General features: G+C 32.7%; 2 protein-coding genes across 2 annotated transcripts in view; both read left to right on the top strand.

The window, feature by feature from the left end:
• The window catches only part of LOC143075399 (uncharacterized), a 32879-nt gene extending 31799 nt beyond the window's left edge, over positions 1 to 1080 (top strand). Inside the window, exons 15-16 of the mRNA XM_076250792.1 lie at positions 262 to 380; positions 678 to 1080. Of these exons, the coding sequence (XP_076106907.1) occupies positions 262 to 356 (95 nt within the window). The 3' untranslated portion in view covers positions 357 to 380; positions 678 to 1080. The remainder of the gene's footprint in view (positions 1 to 261; positions 381 to 677) is intronic.
• Positions 1081 to 5673: 4593 nt separating this feature from the next.
• Positions 5674 to 14848, top strand: LOC143075401 (G-protein coupled receptor family C group 5 member C-like). Its single transcript, XM_076250794.1, has 2 exons — positions 5674 to 6382; positions 14734 to 14848. Exons 1-2 carry the CDS (start codon positions 5686 to 5688, stop codon positions 14826 to 14828), a joined length of 792 nt encoding a protein of 263 aa, XP_076106909.1. The 5' UTR covers positions 5674 to 5685; the 3' UTR covers positions 14829 to 14848.
• The last annotated feature ends 8802 nt before the right edge of the window (positions 14849 to 23650 follow it).

The raw sequence follows: 23650 nt of genomic DNA, 5'->3' as shown, positions 1-23650 counted from the left end.
AATACATCAACTTAATAAGATAATGTTTAACCAATCACTTTGCCTGGAAAGGAAAAAGCACAAGCCTTAGGTTAAGACTATCACAGTAATGTTTTGTATTCGCGTCGTTCTTAATTGGATTAATAGTGGTACCTCGGAGTTTCGTCCTTATAATTATATATCCATGCAAATTCTCACTTTTAATAAATGATTTACCTTTCAATTTCGCACTTCTAATAAAGATTATACCTTTCAATTTCGCACTGTTATACTATTTTACAGGCACTGAATTATACTCCACTGTATATCACAACAATGGATTTCAAGATATGTTTGAACCAATGGAAGGAAAACCTCACGCAGAAAATGGGTTTTGAATGACTAGACAAACCAAATTATATGTAAGCTTTTTATTTACATAAAAGGCAATCTTTGAGGGAGCAATATCATAAGGAAAAACTTTAAATGTTTGAATTTTAGCTTTTTATGTTCCCTTCTTGTCATCATTTGATATTGTGGTTACTAGTAGTAGTTGACCACTATAAGCAATTGAAAGCTTTTCTTGAATATTGTTTAAAGTCGATCTTAGCTTTTGAACATATTGTGAAATTACGGTATTAATAAAATTATAGTCAATCTTTTAATGTCATATCACAACGCTATGAATGTAAAGTAACAGTTTGAAAATTTTCTTTCAGATTGGACACTTAACTGAGCTTTAACGAAACTGGTGCTGCTATGATGGTGTAGTCTTAGTATGTGGTGACAAAGGCAGATGTCAGATATGTCGCCATGTATTTTCTTGTATTATGTGTACCAATACATGTATAGTGCTTATATTTTTTTTTTTTTTTATTAAAATCACAGATGTCAGCATTGTCGCCATGAAGAATGTAATCGAAATTCAAGTAGATGAACAAAACTATTGACAGTGCCATTATAAATTTTTGTTATGTATTATTATTTGTAATCTGATGTTTCCATATCATTGATACTGTGAATATTTATAATGTGGTACATGTATTGTCTACTCTAGTGCTATTGTTTTACATAACAATAAAATAAAATGATACCTGATTAAAATGTAAAATATAAAATCAATATACTAGTAGCTTGTTTCTTTCTTAACGCATTGCACAAAGGGGATAACACCATTTAAAATGAGTAATCCTTAATTGTTTTAGTTGTGTGCTGTACCTGTGATTATCTTAAAGGACTCCACCTCATATTGACATGCATCAGACTTCGTATAGAGGTTCTTGTGCATATCAGTTAGTCTGATAATTTACACACATGCATTTTATTTTACATCCACGCAAGGTAAGAGCTCGGTTATTCTGGTATCATAAAGCTCAAGATTCTTTTAAAAAACTGAAATTTATGTAAATAAAGGCAACAGAAGAATACCGCTGTTCAAAAGTCAAATCGATTGGGAGAAGACAAATCCTGGTTTCAAACTAAAACCGATGGAAACACAACAACTATAAAGAGGAAAAAAACGGAATTAAGATCAGAAACATTGAAGTGCATAAAATAATTCACCAATGCAACATACATAGAAACGCACTAGTTGATACCAATGGCCATATTTCTGACTTGGTACATGACATTTATTGGAAATGGTATCAGTTCATGTCTGTAACAATTGTTCAAATTATGATTTATTTTAAAGCCTTTGTTGATGGTTTAGAGGTTAATTTATCGGCATATACAGGAACGGATTATTATCATCGGTATTTTCAATGTTCAGTTTTAAAAGTTTATTCATCATTTAGTTCGGTTTTCATTATTTTTGGCTGGTCATATACCATACTAAATGTTTACAATTTGTATCAGAAGATAACTTAAAATATCGGTCATCATAGAAGACCCCATAGAAGAGAATGGAGTAATATTTTCATTGTGGACTATAAATAAAGTATTGACAAACTATGAAAAAAGGGTATGAGCCGATGACCATTTTCGATCTTAAATTTGCATATCAAAATCGTATCATTTTTTCCTGTAAATTACCAATAAACGTGTCATTCACAAAAAAAAGTTAAAGTTATCATGAATTAACATTCGGAGTCTAAAGCGCTATTGTCGCATGTTAATGGGCAGTCACTAATCGAAGGCACACAAATGAAGCGGTTTTTTTTTTAATTGAAAGCACCGAACGTAATACAACTCTTGTTGTTGCAAATATATTAACTCCAGCATCATCTTAATGAAACTAACACTAAGATGACAACTTACAAATTGCATTTATAATTCCCTTTTCGATCATGCTACGTTTGGTCAACGTTTTAGTGCATTGCACTATTGTTATAGTCCGATACAAAATTATCTACGAGAGGATTTGTATTGCTTGACAGACATGTGAACTTATCCTAAGACACCATTATGGTTTTTGATACTGGCAAATCTAAATGCTGGCTAACCAGAAGGATTTCTAATAGAATTCACCTGATTTATATAGGTTTAAATTAGCCGGATCAGTATCTGTATTCGTCTTATCAGGTACGCATTGCATTACCACTTTCGCAATATGACTTCTATATAAGTGAATGAAAAAGGAAAAGAACATCGAACATTTTCAACATATCAAGCAACTAAGATCTGTAAAGTTATAAACTAAAATTGTTCTAGATGCCAGGCTTATCTTTTAATTGTTGACTTGTGTTAATTCTGTCCTGTCTTTTATTTTGTGTTTTTGCTTAACCCATACAGGTGCTATTTGCAAATAAAGTAATTATAATTATTATTATTATTTCGCACTTTAGAGGAGCGGTATGCCTTAACAAGACTCGTTAATGATACTCGGATCAAAATAGGTGTAAGGCCAAATCAAATAAAAAGTTGAAGGGCATTGAGTACCAAAAATTACGAAAAGCTTTGCCAAATTCTAAGGTAACCCAGGGTAATTGTTTTCTCGTTTGAATTGTTTTACATTGTCATATCGGGGCCTTTTATAGCTGACTATGCGGTATGGGCCTTGCTCATTGTTGAAGGCCGTACGGTGACCTATAGTTGTTTTAAAATGTCTGTGTCATTTTGGTCTCTTGTGGACAGTTGTCTCATTGGCAATCATACCACATCTTCTTTTTTATATATATATTGGTAATCGGACAATTGCGATTTATTTTTGACGAGAGGATGAATGTTGAAGATAAATTCGTTATTCATAAAATGGGATCCAAGGTGGGCACATTTTCTAACTCAAAAAAGTTTACCATGAACAATTACAAGCCTTCATGGGATGGAAGCTGTGGTCGGCCAGAATCTTGCACCGAATGTCCCGGATTTATAACAACAAAATCACGCTTTATGGTCCAACGATCTAGTCAAACTAATCCAGCTACAATCGTCGCATTTTATCCTGTATCATCAAAAGGATTTGATGCCTACAAGTGTGGAAATTTGAATCTAGGTAGTTTTTATCGGGCATTGACAACGTCATACACTTTGAAAATTTTAGCTCCAAGACCATTCAATGTACGCAGTCTCATATTGGATACTTGTTCGAATTCACTTAGAATTGATCGAGATTTGTATAGTATTTTATCATCGGGTGGTCTATGTCATTCTCAAACAGCCTTTGATGGTGTTATAAATAACTCTACAATAGGTGGCGTAGTAACGACTTCAACAGCAAACGTTATTGCTGCCAATCGAATTCTTGCACCTTTAAAAATCCCTCTTGTTGGCGTATTTTCCACTTCTAGTGTTTTAAATGACAAGTATAAATACCCGTATGTAGCACGCACCATATCATCTGATTTCCAAGAGACCCAGGCTATTGCAGACGTTTTAAAGCACAATAATTGGACTTATGTAACGGTGATTTATTCTAAAGAAGTATACGGAAAGTCAGGCTATGAAAACTTTAAATCTCAAGCTGGTAAAAACGGCATTTGTATTGCAGTATCTCTCCCTGTCCAAGTTCTAGGTTCAAGTGATGATATTAAGAATGCACTTAGTCAACTATCAACCGAAACTGGTGCAAATGTTGTTATTTTGATCACTATGAATCCAGAACAAATTATCAAAGGAGCTAAGGATCTTGGAATCATAAACCAGTATTTATGGATAGGAACAGAAACGTGGGGAACAAATACTTTAGATTCCAACTTGGCTGATGATGTTAAAGGGTCGATAACCGTAGCTATGCGAAATACAATGGTGACAGGTTTTAACAATTATCTAAAATCTCTTAGATACAATAACAGAGATAATATACCAGATGATTGGTTTGAGGAATTCTACCAACAAGTGCATAAATGTCAACTTCCAATGGCGTCTGTTGTCTATTCCCAATACAAGGTGTGTAATTTGTCTGAACAGTTAACTGACGAAAAATTACAAATGAACAATTATATAATTTTTACAACAATAGCAGCAACATATTCTATCACAAATGCAATTCAGAGTACCAAAAATGCTAGATGTGCAACTAAAACAAACTTCAAAGATTGTTTCTACGATGACAGTAATAAAGAAGACTTATTCAAGAGGCTCTTGGAAACAAAGTGGTCCGGATGGACGGATGAACCTGGATTTGATCTCAACTTTAATGAGGACAGATATTGGGATGTTGGCTACGATATATATAATTATGTCGTCGAAAATGGATTGCATGTGTACAAAAGGGTATGATAAATGTTTTATGATAAATCCTTAAAAGAATAAGGGAGAACTTTCCATTTGGAAACAGGGTCGGACGGATCAAAATGTCACAACTGCTTCTCCTTTTTAAATGCATCATTTACCAAAATACACTCAATGCAGATATAAATATAAGTTGTATGGGTTGCAATGGGCAATATTTCTAATTCTATACATATTTGATACTAGCCTCACCTTCAATGCAAGCCGTATATTCTAAAATTCTCGACAGATTTATTGTAATGCCCAACATGGTTATGTTTCAAAAAGTGAAGCCAAACAGCCAAGTTATATAACAAGTATCTTGATGTATCTAAATGCTTGTTATGATTGCTTAATTCATATCAAGATTTGTTATTTTTTTTGTTAATATTTTCCCACATATGTGCTCTTTAAAGTTATTGACTGTAAGCAGAAAACGTCTTTTAATCCGTTGCTTTAGACCGTCGTGTTCATGCAATGATGTTTAAAGTGTTGCTTCTCATCGTAACAGTTGAATAGTAAAAGCTTAAAGACGCTGGCGTGTGTAGTTATTTTGTATTCTCCTAATTAAGTAGTCAATGGAAACAATTTTTTTCACACTAAAATGTTGTTTCTTGTATTCAGATGAAATAATTGAAATTTGTTCATCTTTGGTTAATAAAAGAAATCATAGCTGTATGTTGTTTTAAATCATTTTTCGTTCTTTTTTTCATCTTGTAGGTTGGGTCGACCATTGGGGAAAATGCCGGTTCCTTGTCACCCATACTGACATACAAACCGGATTCATTCATGTCACAATGTCCTGTGGGAAACGATTGCACGTGCACGGATATTGTTACCAAACAACCGTCAGCTGTACAGCAAACAAATAAAGAAGAGAAAAAGGTCGAAGGGCCGCGGAATTATTACTGGTATAAATATATTCAATTAGAAAACACGGCAAAACACTATACCTTGCCTATCTGGGCCATTGCTGTGTGTGTCCCGACGTGTGTAGGGTTATTCATCGGACTGTTTTTATTTTGTTTTTTCCTGTGTGCGTATACAGTTCGCGGAGGAACAACCGTTTTAGGGTTTATGATGATTTTCGGAATCCTCTGCATATATGCTGTTAACTTTGCTTTCTTTCTAAAAGCATCGAACTTAACATGTGGTATTAGACGATTCCTGATGGGCGTGGTATATGCCATTGTCTTTGCAGCATTGTTGGTTAAGTCAGTCGACATTTGGCGTTTTATCGATATTGAATACAGCGTTCGGAAATACTCTGGACTAACGAGTGCATCATCATTGTTTGCTATTGCAATAGATCTTGTATGTGTTCAAGTAATAATTCCAGTAGAATGGTTGATATTAGTTCATCCGACTGCAAGCCTCCTGAGTGAAACTGAACTTCACGATTGGTGGTGGTGTGATCCAGTCGATAGATACGATTATTCACTAGCTTTATCGATGCTATATGTTATGTTCTTGGTACTGTTGACTACTATTTTTTCTGGAATGGCCTGGGACAGCAAGAGTAACTATTACGAATCTCGATGGATTTGTGTTGGATGTATCAGTACAGCTGGATGTTTCTTAGTATGGATGATAGTATCCACCAATGCGGGACCAGAGTACAGGGACCCAGCTGTAGCATTAGGCAACTTTTTTAATGCTACAGCTTTGTTGATTTGCCTGCCTATCAGAAAATTGTTACTTTTGTGTAAATTCAAAAGAGATGACGAAAAAGAAAATGAGATTGAGAAGGACACATATGCTCATATGGATCACGGTATTATAATTATATACGTTAAAATAAATTATATAAACACTTCATCGTAAAGAGGTAGAAGAAATTATTAAAGCTAAACGTGCAAACATATCTATAACAATATGAGTTAAAATGATTTTAATTTACACTTCATTATCAAGGGAAAGAACAATGTGTGTAAATATATTTAAAGATACACACATAAAGCAAAGCTTGACGTGTAAATATAATACTCTTTATGGTCCGCTAAAGTCAAAATAACAACTAACACATATTATGATGATGCAGGCCACAGATGTGACAGTTTATGTTTCAAAATCAATCATATCAAAAGATACATGTATAAAATTTGCATACACTACAATTATAAGTACCAATTATGAATTTAACATGTTTAAATATACAATACTATCATTACAGTCTGAACCAATGAGCATATTATGTAATAAATGAAAAGACAAATGTCATCAATTATTGAAATTGAATTTTTTGAAAAGTCAATCAATTTAGAGTTATCTCCCCTTGGCTATAAATTTGTTAATAATAGTGTAACATTTCAACTTTTGGGAGCAAATACCGCCATGACGTATGAAGCTCTTATGGAGCTGAAAACGCTGCCCCAAAGTAAACCTGCATCATCTATCATCCTACTTGTGCAAATGATAAAACTTACGATTCTATATACAGACATTGAGTCCCACAAATGTCCTTATCCTAAAAAATCTACTTGATACAAATCAAAAATACTAAAAAGGAACAATTTACAGACATTGTGTCCTATCGATGTATCTACTTGATACAAATCAAAATATACCAAAAAGACACAATTTACAGACACTGTGTCCTATCAACATATCTACTTGATACAAACTAAATTATCCTAAAAAGACACAACTTACAGACACTGTGTCCTATCAATGTATCTACTTGTTACAAACTAAATATACTAAAAAGACACAATTTACAGACACTGTGTCCTATCAACGTATACCAAAAAGACATAATTTACAGACACTGTGTCCTATCGATTTATCTACCTGATACGACTAAATATACTAAAAAGACACAATTTACAGACACTGTGTCCTATCAACGTATACTAAAAAGACACAATTTACAGACACTGTGTCCTATCAACATGTACTAAAAAGACACAATTTACAGACACTGTGTCATAACAACGTAAACAAAAGACACAATTTACAGACACTATGTCCTATCAACGTATACTAAAAAGACACAATTTACAGACACTGTGTCCTATCAATGTATACTAAAAGACACAATTTACAGTAACTGTGTCCTATCAACGTATACTAAAAAGACACAATTTACAGACACTGTGTCCTAACAACGTATACTAAAAAGACACAATTTACAGACACTGTGTCCTATCAATGTATCTACTTGTTACAAACTAAATATACTAAAAAGACACAATTTACAGACACTGTGTCCTATCAACGTATACCAAAAAGACATAATTTACAGACACTGTGTCCTATCGATTTATCTACCTGATACGACTAAATATACTAAAAAGACACAATTTACAGACACTGTGTCCTATCAACGTATACTAAAAAGACACAATTTACAGACACTGTGTCCTATCAACATGTACTAAAAAGACACAATTTACAGACACTGTGTCATAACAACGTAAACAAAAGACACAATTTACAGACACTATGTCCTATCAACGTATACTAAAAAGACACAATTTACAGACACTGTGTCCTATCAATGTATACTAAAAGACACAATTTACAGACACTGTGTCCTATCAACGTATACTAAAAAGACACAATTTACAGACACTGTGTCCTAACAACGTATACTAAAAAGACACAATTTACAGACACTGTGTCCTATCAACATGTACTAAAAAGACACAATTTACAGACACTGTGTCATAACAACGTAAACAAAAGACACAATTTACAGACACTATGTCCTATCAACGTATACTAAAAAGACACAATTTACAGACACTGTGTCCTATCAATGTATACTAAAAGACACAATTTACAGACACTGTGTCCTATCAACGTATACTAAAAAGACACAATTTACAGACACTGTGTCCTAACAACGTATACTAAAAAGACACAATTTACAGACACTGTGTCCTATCAACATGTACTAAAAAGACACAATTTACAGACACTGTGTCATAACAACGTAAACAAAAGACACAATTTACAGACACTATGTCCTATCAACGTATACTAAAAAGACACAATTTACAGACACTGTGTCCTATCAATGTATACTAAAAGACACAATTTACAGACACTGTGTCCTATCAACGTATACTAAAAAGACACAATTTACAGACACTGTGTCATATCAACGTATACTAAAAGACACAATTTACAGACACTGTGTCATATCAACGTAAACTAAAAAGACACAATTTACAGACACTGTGTCCTATCAACATATCTACTTGATACAAACTGAATTATCCTAAAAAGACACAATTTACAGACATTGTGTCCTAACAATGTATCTACTTGATATAAAACAAAATATACTAAAAAGACACAATTTACAGACACTGTGTCATATCAACATGTATTAAAAAGACACAATTTACAGACATTGTGTCCTAACAACTTATACTAAAAAGACACAATTTACAGACACTGTGTCCTATTAACGTATTTACTTGATACAAACTAAATTATCCTAGAAAGACACAATTTACAGACATTGTGTCCTATCAACGTATCTACCTTATACAAAACGAAAATATACTAAAAATACACAATTAACATACACTGTGTCCTATCAATGCATCTTCTTGACACAAGTCACAAAATAATAAAAAGACATAATTTACAGACAGTGTGTCCTAACAGCATGAACAGTGTATCTCCTTAATACAAAACAACATATGATAAAGAAAACAATTTACAGAAATTGTTTCACAAATAACTGTATTACCTAATATATTCTTATAATTTTACTGTCTCATATAACTAAATGCAAATGGTAAATTTTAAGATAACAGTCCTGGCAAGCTGGCTTCTGTCAACTTCCTCTGAGAAATATTTGGTCATATCAATGGTAAACGCATGAATTCCTGGTTTTAGGTCGTCCTTGTATCAGCTAAAATGAGCGTCTTATTCACCTTTCCCATTTGTCCACTGTTTCCATATAATATGAACTGTTATTCTTTATGCGATATGTAATGAGCTGTGACCCACAAGCCCTGTACAAAATATAAAATAATAAACGGCAGTAATTTATTCTCAAAATATGTCATTACATGATCAGTTGTGAGACAAATAACATGACTGAAGGTTAGAAAATTGTAGTTTTTGTTGTTGACTGTCATCTCACCCGTTCTTAAAAGAGCATGTTATGCTAGGGTGAACATTGCTTTGAATAGATGTTGATCATTCCTATTAAATATTGTCTGTTTCGATGCATCTATTAATTAGGGCCCCGCCAAAGGCGGGTCGCCCTATAGTGATCAGTCTGTCCGTCCGTCCGTCCGTCCGTCCGTAACACTTTGTGTCCGCTCCATATCTAGAGAACCATTATGATTTCATACTTTATACTTTACATGTTTATTAACCACCACCAGAGGGCGTGTCATGATGTATGTACAACTTCCTAGGTCAAAGGTCAAGGTAAAAAAACTTTGGTTTCAGTTGACAACCCTGTGTCCTGTGGTGAAGATCGTGTCCGCTCTATATCTTGAGATCCGTTATGATTTTAAAGTTTATACTTGACATGTATATGAACCAACACCAGAGGGTGTGTCATAATTTATGAACGACTGCCTAGGGCAAAGTTCAAGGTCAAAAACTTTGGTTTCAGTTGACAGCCCCATGTCCTATGGTAAAGATTGTGTCCGCTCTATATCTTGAGAACCGTTATCATTTTAAAGTTTATACCTGAAATGTATATAAACCAATATCAGAGGGTATGTCATAATTTATGTACAACTTCCTAGGTCAAAGGTCAAGGTTAAAAACTTTGGTTTCAGTTGACAACCCCATGTCCTATGGTAAAGATCGTGTCCGCTCTATATCTTGAGAACCGTTATCATTTCAAAGTTTATACTTGACATGTATATAAACCAATACCGAAGGGTGTGTCATAATTTATGTGCATCTTCTTAGGTCAAAGGTCAAGATAAAAAAACTTTGGTTTCAGTTGACAACCCCATGTCCTATGGTAAAGATCGTGTCCGCTCTATATCTTGAGAACCGTTATCATTTCAAAGTTTATACTTGACATGTTTATAAACCAACACCAAAGGGTGTGTCATAATTTATTTACAACTTCCTAGGTCAAACGTCAAGGTCAAAAACTTTGATTTCAGTTGACAAACCCATGTCCTATGGTAAAGATACAATTTTTTAATGCACATTATTCACAGAGGGGCCCACAGAGATGGCTCCCATCTCAATGATATCTAGTTGATTCAAAATCGTACTAGTAATTGAAAGTCTCATATCTTGATTTCTTCCCTAGTGCACTGATTTCAGTACCTTATTGATAATGAATGAATCAGTTGGATCAGGCCAATTATTAATTACTGTCTTGTGTGAACTTATAAGGGAGCTGAACTGGTTTTTGTCGAGCCTTCGACTTTAGTCGAAAAAGCGAGACTAAGCGATCCTACATTCCGTCGTCGTCGGCGTCGTCGTCGTCGTCGTCGGCGGCGTCCACAAATATTTACTCTGTGGTTGAAGTTTTTGAAATTTTAATAACTTTCTTAAACTATACTGAATTTTTACCAAACTTGGACAGAAGCTTGTTTATGATCATAAGAAAGTATCCAGAAGTAAATTTTGTAAAAATAAAATTCCTTTTTTCCCGTATTTTACTTATAAATGGAATTAGTTTTTCTGCGAGGAAACATTACATTCACTCTGTGGTTAAAGTTTTTAAAATTTTAATAACTTTCATAAACTATCCTTGATGTGTACCAAACTTGGACAGAAGCTTGTTTATGATCAAAAGATAGTATCAAGAAGAAAATTTTGTAAAAATAAATTTCCACTTTTCCGTATTTTACTTATAAACGGACTTAGTTTTTCTGCGAGGAAACATTACATTCACTCTGTGGTTAAAGTTTTTAAAATTTTAATTACTTTCATAAACTATCCTTGATTTGTACCAAACTTGGACAGAAGCTTGTTTATGATCCTAAGATAGTATCAAGCAGAAAATTTTGTAAAAATAAATTTCCACTTTTCCGTATTTTACTTATAAATGGACTTAGTTTTTTTGCCAGAAACAAAACATTCACTCTGTGGTTTAAGTTTTAAACATTTTTATAATGTTCTTAAACTATCCTGGATTGCTACCAAACTTAGACAAAAGCTTGTTTCTAATCATTAGATATTATTCAGAAGTAAATTTTGCAAAAAAAAATCACTTTTTCTGTATTTTACTTATAAATGGACCTAGTTTTTCTTCCAGTTAACATTACATACAGTCTGCAGTTAAAGTTTATAAAACATTTATTAGATTCATAAACTATCCTGGTTTTTTACCAAACTTAGAAGCTTCTTTCAATCAAAAGACAGTATCGAGAGGGAAATTTTTATTGATGTTTTTCCTCATTTTTTTTGAGTCTGCGATTAACAGCAAAAGTAGGCGAGACCCTGGGTTCCGTGGAACCCTTACGCATTTTTTGCATGTTGAAAATGAGTGGTTGAAACCGCAGTTGAAACATCTGTGTTGAAACTTGCATTTATCACCAAACTTACATTCTAAACCCTTATGAAAAGAAAAACAAACTCCACTTGGCCAGCGAGTATTTCCACTTTTGTTATTGTCATTCCCAGTTATAACCTTTCCTTGTAATTTTGCTCTTAAATATAGTTCTAGGTGTGTACTCCCCATTGCGCTTCTCCTCTTTCTATTAATTTCCTAAATTCAATATCATAAAATTGACAGTTCTCCCCTTCTCGTGACATTTCCATGATTATTTCTATATGGTGGAGAATTACAGACCCTAATTCAGGGGTTTTCGTGCAAATTATTGATGTAAATTTATTCCAGGCTGATAGCCATTGGTTTAGAGCTAATGTTTTCTTGTTTCGGTCTTCTGTAATGGACAATTCGGGGTTGTCCGCCCCATGAACCAGTTGTAATCTGTATTTTGTCTCATCATTTTCCAATAGGGAGTTGAAGTTAATATACTGTCCGGCCCAGATCTGTTGTTTTATTTTATCTGTTATGTTTCCCCCTTGTTTGAGTGAGCAACTAACAAAGGCTGATTGTCCCCCAACAACATTTGGTTGTACAGCCAGAACCTCTGGGCTGCCAACTAAATTGTTACTGTCATTGTTTTGCTCTCCATTACCTTGGATGTTTTTGTTCAGATTGTCCACATGACTTTGAACCTCAGCCGCCTGAAGATCTGAATTGCCATTATTTTTTTAACCTATCTTGTCGAAAATTTCCTCCATCCTCCTTTCCATACGGCTAGCTACCCTTTCTGTTATCCTATTTGTCAACTCCTCCATGACATCTGGTGATATAACTGTTGCATTATTTGGGGGGATTGAAGGCCCACTTGGTATAGCGGTTGAAGTTTTCTTCCTCTGGGCAGCAGTCTTCATTTTCTTTATGGCACCTGCCGCTCCATACGAGGATTGTCTTTTTGGAGGCATTGTCTGTAATATACTAATGTTAACTTAATACAATACTTTCAATCATAAAAAATATTATAATAGGACTATTTTGTGTTATTGAATTTGTCTATTTTTCTTTGTATTTCAGCTCGATTATTCATGTTATTGTTAACCTGTTTGAATAATTAAATCTGGACGAAACTTAACCGTTAGAATTGTTTGTTTGTATTCAATAATGCAAGTTTCTGCTTTGTGTTGTTATCTTGTATTAATTTATGGTTAGTGTCACTTGAACAATGATTATGCATTATGGTCATTTTGGCCCCAGACCACAATTAATGACCCCGCTTTTCGTTGTCCACGAATATAGTTCCTTTTAATTAGAGTGTATTTTTCCTTATTTTTTTTTCTTTCCCTTCCTCACTCATTTCTTAGATTTTTTGGGGGTGGAAATGAAAGAAGAGAGGTGAAATAAACTTTTGGATGTTGTATTTAAACTGATTTTGATATGGAATGAGTGATTAGGCCAAGTGCAAAAAGGTAATATTTACAGTTTTCGGAACATCTCTTGACTTGTCAATAGGGGTATGGATGTGTATTGGCTAAATTTGTAAAAGTGATTGGGTCAATCTTTCTGAATTTTGGATATATATTTGGACTAGTACTATACATTACACACACAAAAAAAATGACAAAAGTGCATGGTGCAATTTTCTTAATGATACAAAATGTTATAAAGAAATGATTAATTGTGATCTGTGGCCTTTTGTTGCGATTATCCACCGGAAGTTTACAAAATATTACAAAACTTTCGAGTGCGGTTCAGATACGTGTAAATTTCCGTTCTCTAATTTAATCTCTTTGCAGGCATTGGTAACTGCTCTTCTTATTGACTTGTATAAATGGTATTGACCTTTCGTATTCAGATGTACTCTATCGGAAATAAATTTATCTTTGCATGAATATTTATGTGTCGTGTCATGATCCCGAAAGATAAATTTCGATGATTTTTCAACCTCGTTTTTTATCATTTTATTTATTTATTGTGCTTTTCCGAAATACATATTCTTGTATGCTCCATCTCTGACACTTGTATTTTCTCGGTTGTATCCATCTTTCTTAAATCTGAAATTAAAATATTTTATGAAAATTGAATGTCACCAAATTTCTGTGTGTTCTTCCTTTGGCAGCTATTTGGAAAAGAGGCTGGTTATTAAAACATGTGCTTGAAGTAGCGCCCCTTATCAATTGCAAAATTTCAAAGAGATTCAAGTTAGATAAACACATATTTTTTACATATTTCTAAAATTTACAAAACATGATAACACAAGACTGAAAACAATTAAAATTTAGTCTTTCATTGTACCATAAAGTCACCTATGCTGCACATAAGTGTATTTACTTGAAGCGATTTCTACTTTTTAGAATTTTCTGTGTATCGATGAAGAATTGAATTCAATGTAACTTATACATATGAACAGTGACAATAATCTGTTACAACTATGAATGATTTTGACAAAGAACGAACGTAGCATGATAGTTATTGTCATATCTTTGAAAAAACAAACTTAATAAGATAAGGGTCTACCAACCAATTTGCCTGGAAAGACTAGGACGGTTATCAGTCGTTTATTGCAGTTGTTTTTGCTTTCATTAGTTTACTAAACCGATTAATAATACTGCCTCGTTGTGGTATATCTTCTACTTTAAATTTAACAGTTTACATTTTAAGTTCGTTTCTTCATTCTTTTTTGTATTTTGCAGGTACTGAATTGTATTCCACTGTTTATCACAACGATGGATTTCAAGATATGTTTGAACCAATGGAAGGAAAACCTCACGCAGAAAATGGGTTTTGAATGACCTCACAAAAAAACATTTATATGTAAGGTTTTTTTAATTTTCAAAATGCAAAAAGCAAAAAATAAAGTATAATGAAAAACAACCTTTGAAATAAAGCGTTTCAGTTTTCCTTTTTTTAATTGCTAGTTAGTTTAGTTATTTGGTACCTTTAGAGGAGATGTGGTATGATTGCCATTGAAACAACTTGATATTAAAGTACAAATAAAGCAACTATAGGTAACCGTACGGCCTTCAACAAAGAGATAAATACATACCGGACCGACATGAAAAAATGTGAATCAATTAAAGTAAGACAGAGCAACGATACACGCAATATTAAGCTTTCTTTTGTTATTTCAACTGTTTCGGCTCTTATCAATCTTTGGTTTTCAAATGTTTGGCTTTGAGTGTTCTAGATTAACATAAATCCCGAAAAATCCTCGGACTCATGAAATAAAAAAAAAAAAAAATTGGAACGTATGTCTAAATTATATCAGTTATTTTCAATCGTGATAACCAATCAAAATCCAAGAAAAATAAGTTTGAACTCTTTCTTTCAGATTGACCACTGAGCTGAGCTTTAACAATATTGGTGCTGTTATTGTGTAATAACTGTATTATATGGTGACAATGACAGATAAACGATATATTGTCCTACTTTTTCTTGTATTATGTGTAGTGGTATAGTACTTACAGTTTTATCTGTATATTATCAGAATTAAAGAATTTTCCCATATGATGAACTTAGTCGCAAATTATGTCTTACCGAATTTCAACTCCCTGTGTATAAACAAAACTATTGAAATTTGCAACAGTGTTTTGTATTATTATTTGTAATCTTATATTTCCATTCCACCGATACCGAACATCTTTAAAAAAGCAGCACAATCTGTTTAAATTACAGATCATGTGTTCAAGATTTGCTCACATGAATCTGACAACATTCCGTTTTACTTTCTGTTCTTGTGATTATTACAAAAGACAATGAAAATTCAACCTTCATGAGTTTAAATATGTTTTTATACGCCCGTCAAAATTTTGACGGGACGTATTATGGTATACAAATGTCCGGTGTCCGTCCGTCTGTCTTTCTGTCCGGCGTAAACATGTCGCACCGTAACTTGAGAACGACTTATCTAAATTTCATGAAACTTAATATAGTTGTTTCTTATGATGGTCAAATGATCTGTATACTTTTTGGTGAAAATAAGATTTATACTTTTTGAGTTACGGCACTTTGTAACTAAAACAGGGGTGTGTTTTTTTCCACATGTCGCACCGTATCTGAAAAACAATTCTTGATTATTGCTTAAAACTTTACACACTTCTTAGTTATATTAATCTTAATATCTGTCTACTTTTTGGTGATGATTCAAAATTTCATTTTTGAGTTATTGAGTATTTTGTAAAAAAGGGGGGAGGGGTTTTTTACATGTCGCGCCGTATCTCAAAAACGATTTATGATTATTGCTTAAAACTTTACACACTACTTTGTTATATTAATCTTAAGATCTGTATACTTTTTGGTGATGATTCAAAATTTCATTTTTGAGTTATTGGGTATTTTGTAAAAAAGGGGGAGGGGGTTTTTACATGTCGTGTCGTATCTCAAAAACGATTTATGACTATTGCTTAAAACTTTACACACTTTTTTGTTATATTAATCTAAAGATCTGTATACTTTTTGGTGAGGACTCAAAATTTTATTTTGAGTTATGAGTATTTTGTAAAAGAGGGGAGGATTTTTTTTTACATGTCGCGCCATATCTCAAAAACAATTTATGATTATTGCTTGAAACTGTACACACTTTTTTGTTATATTAATCTAAAGATCTGTATACTTTTTGGTTTGATTCAAAATTTTATTTTAGTGATATTTAGTTTTTTGTAAAAAAAACCCGCCATGTCTCAAAACAATAAATGGTTATTGCTTAACACTTTCTCAGAAACTATTTATGATTATTGCATAAAACTTCCACACAAGACGTCGGGCGTATCATGCGCTCATGGCGCAGCTGTTAATTTCATCTGAAAAAATCAAGAGGATCCTGAAAATACAAAATGATGATAAAACATTATGGTTTCTTTCTTTCTTATTTCATTGCAGACAGGAGGTATTATCTTAACGCATTTATATAAACATTGTCTGCTTTATTAAACTTGCGATATTATGAAGAAAGAGCAATCAGTTTTCAATATTTGGTCTCAAGCATTACTAGAGAGACATTGATTTTCGAAATGTGCAACAGGTGCAGCAAAATTTGTACCGTTTATGTTATTTCAGCGGAGTACCAGAATAAGTTCATAGTAAATAAACTTGTCATAGATACCAGGATTAATATTGAATGTTAGACGCGCATTTCGCATATAAAGGACTCACTAGTGACGCTCAAATAAAACAAAATGTAAAAAGGACCGAAATCCCGAAATATTTTGCCAAATAAAGCTACAGTATCTATTCCTGATGTAGAAAATGATTAGTATTTAAAAACAATTGAAGATATAAACAAATAACAGATTCTTAAAGAACAAATTTAATACATTAATAGTTATCAAAGGTACCAGGGTTATAATTTTATACACCAGACGCGCGTTCCGTCTACATAAGACTCATTAGTAACGCTCATATCAAAATAGTTAGAAGGCCGAACAAGTACAAAGTTGAAGAGCATTGATGGCCCAAAATTTCAAAAAAGTTGTGCCAAATACGGTTAATGTTATCTATGCCTGGGATAAATAAATCCTAAGTATAATTCATACTTTAGCAAACAGTAAATTTAAGAAAATGACCATATAATTGATAGTCATGCCAACACCGAAGTGCTGACTACTGATCTGGTGATACCATTACGGACGAAACATCCACCAGCAGTGGCATCGACCCAGTGTTGTAAATAGTTATCAAAAGTACCAGGCTTATAATTTAATACGCCAGACGCGCGTTTCGTCTATATGTCGTGTACATGTTGTTATTTTGTACAGGTTATTACTTGTACAAAAATTTTATACAAGTAATAACTTGTATGAAGCCTTCATACAGGTTATTACTTGTACAAATACAATTGTACAAGTAATTACTAGTACATTTTTTTCTCAGAAAAAGATAACTTGTACAAATCATTATTCTACTATGACTTATTTGATATTAACATGAAATCGTTTCCCTTTAAACACATGATTTATTACTCAGCCTAAAGGCTGTTGAACTGTTACACCACTCTCACAAGTTAGCAAAGTAAAATCTACAAATAAGTCAACATGACCAAAATGGTCAATTGACCCCTTGAGGAGTTATTGTCCTTTATAATAAAAGTTGTAATCTTAAAAAAATCTTCTCCTCTGAAACTACAGAGACAAATTTAGCCAAACTTGTTCACAATCATTCTTAGGTTATCTTGTTTTAAAAATATGTCCGATGAAAGCACCTGCTAACCAACATGGCCGACATAGCTAAAAATAGAACATAGTCGTAAAATGCAGTTTTTGACTAATATCTCTGAAACTAAAACATTTAGAGCAATTTTGACGTTGATAAAAATGTTTGTCAGGTTAAGATATATTTGTCGTGAAATTTTAAGAAAATCGGACAAACTGATGTAAGGTTGCTGTTCTTGAATCTTTAAGGAAATTTTGTTGCTTTTGGTTAATATTTTGAATATTATTATAGATAGAGATAATTTGTAAACAGCAAGAATGTTCAGCAAAGTAACATCTACAAATAAGTCAACATGACCAATAAAGGCAACAGTAAAGGCACTGCTGTCGGGGTGGCTGTAAAACAAGCAAATGTATATCTGTTTAGCTAAATTTACCCAAGGTGGCATGTTATTATAATACATTGCATTCGTCTGAAATCTTCTAACATTTCAAAATCAACACAAATAAACACTTGAAAGAAAAGAAAAACAAACACAATAAAAATTTCAAAATACATACACTGAGTGATATCTACTAAGAAAATATAAACAAACAAATACATAAAAAGGAGAAAATAGTAAATGAAAAAAAAACAACTGACAAATGACAAAAATATCTCAAACTAACAAAGCCAAAAAAAAGAGTGTTTGAATAAGACATTTGAAACAGAAGAAGTTACAAATACAACTCAAAGATAGTGAGTTGTACAAGTTATTATCTTTTTCTCCACAAATTGTACAAGTAATTACTTGTATAGTTACTTTTGTACATGTAATAACTTGTATGATGGCATCATACAAGTAATTACTTGTACAAAGTTTGTGTACAAGTTATAACCTGTACAAAATGATAAAATGTACACGACATATATAAGACTCATCTGTTACGCTCATATCAAAATATTTAAGGAAAATTTAAAGACAAATGGCATGGCTCTTTCAATTCACTTATATGTTGCGCTTTTTTTATTATTATTTATCAATATCGCGATCAGGTAAACTTCGGCAACAAACTCCAAACTTAAAATGCTGGCGTTCAACAACCTTTGAATGAAATATTATTTGTCGATAATTCGCTATAGATGTGAAATAAATATAAAACCTATAATGGTTTACTTTTATAAATTGTTTCTTGGATGGAGAGTTGTCTCGTTGTCAATCCTACCACATCTTCTTATATCTTTATGCAAGACTTAGTTTAGTATACATGCATGCATTGGTTCTATAATTTCTAACATTAAAATTTTAAGAAACTCGTTTCATATAAATTTAAGTAAATATTTAATCTGCAATGGTTAGCGACACAATGTTTTAGTTTACACATTTATATGACATAATTTTGACATTGATAAACATATAATTATGATCATATCGTACACTGTGTTATTCAACACAACGAAATGCTTTGTATACTAAATAACTTCATATTAATGTCAAAAGTTTTAAAATTATGTCCACGACAAGGTTTTGATTTATTTTTTGTTCTCTTTGGTTTTATCAATTCTCTAGTGTTTTATAAAGTATTGGACCTCTTAACAGTTCTCAATAGAGTAATGATCCTTGAAAAAAACACAAATTATATAGGAAAGTGCGTTTTACATTTGCGCCTACCCTTATATTGAACCAACTAGACATCCGTTTTCAGGCCTACATTTCTTGTACAAGTATATGAAGCGTCTGCGCTTCCTACAAAATTTATTTCTATCAACGCTTTCACATCCCAATGTATCTACACAAAAGAAGTATCCAATTCTTAAACAGGAAATCATTTGCACAAAGTTGGATTAAAACTGATAAGAGTAGATACGTTACTCCTTCACTCCAAATGTGGAATGTGGAAACTCTTTTGTTTTATTTCATCCTGCAATCAATCTAAAACAAGCTGCCTATTATAAAATATGCCTTTGTGGAAGTTTTAATACTTAAATAAGCCGGCGAAATGATGATAATGGATCGGAAGTATGTTTGACGCAAAAGGTTATGAATACTAACTAATAGTATTCAGTTGGGAAAATCTGGAATGATTACTGTAATGTCAGAATCTACATAGATTGGACGGACCTAACAACAATTGATTTACAAGGCAAAGGGACAATGATCGCATGGAGTATTTTAAGAGTGGTTTGAATGTGTTAGTAATTTTTTTTTTTTGAAGATTAAATTATTTAAGAAATGATTTTATCTTCAGAATAAATACATTTGCTCCGACTCTTCGTCAAATTATAAATATTGTTCATGTAATTATTAAAATCATAGAATTTCAAACTCATGTGTCTACAAGTACAAGGGTTACCATATATATATAAATAACAGATTTTTACATGGTTATGTCATTAATTTTTGTATCTTTATACCGAGCTTAAGCTCTATCAAATGTTAACTGTTATTGTCTACCGGATGTTTAAATGAGCATAGAGTATGGCATGATAGAATTATTTTGATTCTAAAAGGAAAAATTGAACTTATGTACTACGTAGTAGACATATAAGACATGTTAAAAAGGCAGCAATTTTCGTTTGATGATGAACAAACGTTCTAGCAAGCCAACCGTTTCATTAAGCAGCATGTATAATATAAACCATCATTTGCATTGGTCTTATAATTGAATCTCAAAATTATGTTTGTTATTACTTAATGTCAATTCGAAAATGACGAGCTTCTTTCGCTTTGTGAACAAACCCATGCTCTTAATCCAATAAAATTTGTTTGCACATGCGTATATTGACTTCTTCAGAATAATGAATTTTATCAAATTATCATGCACTTAATATATTTTCTAAACTTTAAAACACTTTCAAACTCTTAAATGGTGCACATGATGTTACTAATTCATTTATTATGACTGTAATGTGTTGCATTCCGAAATTGACATATTTGACCTAGATACGACAACCGTTCATGCTGGCTCTTCAAACTCCTCCCTCTGAAAAAAATCACAGTGCCAGCCGTTTGCTTCTTTACCAACTAAAAAGGGAGGTTCATAGAAGAGCTTACACAAACGCTTTTACACTTATACGTATCGGACATAGAAATTACCCTAAGGAGGCTTGAGGGTATAAAAATTTCAGAAAAAAAATAAACATTTGTTTTTCTTTACAAATTTTATTTATTACCTTTTGTAGTTGTTACTTTATCATATGGTACAAAAATCATTCAAAACAATCAATTCGTGTTGGCCCCAGATGACTTTTAAAATATATACATCATTGAAAAAGTTCCAAATTATCTCCCTTTGGTGAAAAAATGCCATTTTTTGGCTTTAAAATTGAAATATCTTTTTTAACTCATCGGTGACCTATATTTTTTAATATAATTTCCATATAAGCTGTACTTAAACTAAATTATTGTAAAATTTGAGCGAGTTCTGTAATAAATTTCCTTTTTTTTATTTCGATATTACCTTTATTTTTCCTATTACTTCAACAGAAAAAAAACCAACTTACAAAAATGTATACTTCTTTCGAAGGCAGATTGTGAGCGCAAAAGAACGGTGACCCCATTTTTTTATTTCATTTTTCTATTAACTATAAGATAAAGTTCATTTATAGAAAAATATAGAGAAATCCTATATAAATGATTTAGACCCGCGAACCCCCCTTAACTATTCAGAATCGAAATAATTGATGCAAGCTATACTTTATTGTAGTTTTAACATCAGTAGGCATTATATTCGTGTTATTTTAGCCCTCACAATCGCTCGGGCAAAAATAATCACGAATATATACCCATGTTAAAACTACAATAGCGGCAGCATTAGCTAACTTCTTAAAAGATTTATATTGTAGAAGGTGGAAGACCTGGATGCTTCATACTTTGTATATATGGATGCCTCGTGTTACGAAGTTTCCATCAGTCACATGTCCAATGTCCTTGACCTCATTTTCATGGTTCAGTGACTACTTGAAAAAAGAGTTAAGAATTTTTGTAATGTTAAATTCTCTCTTACAGTAAGTAATAGGATAACTATATTTGGTATGTGCGTACCTTGCAAGGTCCTCATGTCCGTCAGACAGTTTTCACTTGACCTCGATCTCATTTCATGGATCAGTAAACAAGGTTTAGTTTTGGTGGTCAAGTCCATATCTCAGATACTATAAGCAAAAGGTCTAGTATATTCGGTATATGGAAGGACTGTAAGGTGTACATGTCCAACTGGCAGGTGTCATCTGACCTTGACCTCATTTTCATGGTTCAGTGGTTATAGTTAAGTTTTTGTGTTTTAGTCTGTTTTTCTTATACTGTATGCAATATGTCTACTATATTTGGTGTATGGAATGCTTGTAAGGTGTACATGTCTAGCTGGCCGGTGTCATCTGACCTTGACCTCATTTTCACGGTTCATTGCTCAGTGTTAAGTTTTTGTGTTTTGGTCTGTTTTTCTTACACTATAAGCAATAGGTCAATTATATTTGTTGTATGGAAGAATTGTTAGCTGTACATGCCTGCCTGACATGGTTCAACTGACCATGACCTCATTTTTATGGTTCATTGGTCAATGATTAGTTTTCTTGGTTAATGTTAAGTTTAAGTGACAGTTGTAATAAAGCTTTATATTTAGGACTATCAACATCATATCAATGATTAATAAAGAAGGCGAGACATTTCAGTGTGTGCACTCTTGTTTTTCTAAACGCCTTCAGATATTAGGCTGATTTTTGGTATGTAAGTTAACAATGATGAGTTACAGGTCAAGTTTAAGTTTCGTTCCGCTCCGCTAAATGTTACCTAAATTACGCGCTTTGGACTTTGATAAATTGTTGAAAAGCACAGTTATACGAACTTTTTTTCTAAACGCTTTCAGATATTGGGATAATTTTTGGCATATGAGTTAACCAAGATGATTTACAGATCAAGTTTAAGTTTTGTTCTGCGTGGCTAATTTTTGCCGAAATTACGGGCTATTGACTTTGATAAATTGTTGAATATCACAGTTATACAGACTTTTTTTCTAAATGCTTTCAGATATTGGGCTGATTTTTTGGTATGTTAGCTACCCATAATGAGTTACAGATCAAGTTTAAGTTTTGTTTCACTCGGCTAATTTTTGCTGTTATTTTGGGCTTTGGACTTTGATAAATTTTTGAATATCGCATTAATACGGACTTTTTTTCTAAATGCTTTCAGATATTGGGCTGATTTTTTGTATGTGAGCTAACTATGATGAGTTGCAGATCAATTTTAAATTTCGTTTTGCTCCGCTAATTTCTGCCAAAATTGAGGGTTAACAACTTTTAAAATTGTTGAAAATCACAGTTAGACACACTTTTTTTCTTTACGCCTCCAGATTGTAAGCTGATTTTTGACATGTGAGACTACCATCATGTTTGTGTCCACATGTGTTATTGAAATTGCAGAATTTTCAACATTTTGAGACGGGGCCATTCGTGTCGCTTTGACACATCTAGTTTCAAAATGTTTTGCTA

Source organism: Mytilus galloprovincialis, chromosome 5, assembly GCF_965363235.1.
Source record: "Mytilus galloprovincialis chromosome 5, xbMytGall1.hap1.1, whole genome shotgun sequence".
NCBI classification, from domain to species: domain Eukaryota; kingdom Metazoa; phylum Mollusca; class Bivalvia; order Mytilida; family Mytilidae; genus Mytilus; species Mytilus galloprovincialis.
The sequence above is the reverse complement of the archived record's forward strand: the minus strand, read 5'-3'. Positions and strand labels throughout refer to the sequence as shown.